Raw genomic sequence first — 230 nt, 5'->3', positions numbered from 1 at the left:
GTGCCATGCTAATGACAGTCTCCGTGGTGGCGTGGTACTCGTCCTCCTCCAGGAAGTCCTCGGGCTGCAGCGCGTCCCCCTGGAAGTCGTGCAGGTCCAGGATCTGCTGCAGCGGCGGCGCCTTGGGCAGCAGCTGCTTCACCACCTCGCGGCTGATGTTGGGCGCCTCCTTGAGCCTCAGTTTGCTCAGGATCTGCGACTTGATGCTCTCCAGGCCCAGCTGGCGGCTG

At 64.8% G+C, this 230-nt stretch overlaps 1 protein-coding gene across 1 annotated transcript in view; it reads right to left on the bottom strand.

Moving 5' to 3' along the window:
- GDF11 (growth differentiation factor 11) overlaps positions 1-230 on the bottom strand; it is a 13,088-nt gene that overhangs the window by 9,431 nt on the left and 3,427 nt on the right. The window contains exon 2 of the mRNA XM_005876767.2: positions 5-227. Within this exon, the coding sequence (XP_005876829.1) occupies positions 5-227 (223 nt within the window). The remainder of the gene's footprint in view (positions 1-4; positions 228-230) is intronic.

Source organism: Myotis brandtii, unplaced genomic scaffold, assembly GCF_000412655.1.
Source record: "Myotis brandtii unplaced genomic scaffold, ASM41265v1 scaffold496, whole genome shotgun sequence".
NCBI lineage: Eukaryota > Metazoa > Chordata > Mammalia > Chiroptera > Vespertilionidae > Myotis > Myotis brandtii.
Note: the sequence above shows the minus strand (reverse complement) of the source record. Positions and strands in the feature narration are given on the sequence as shown.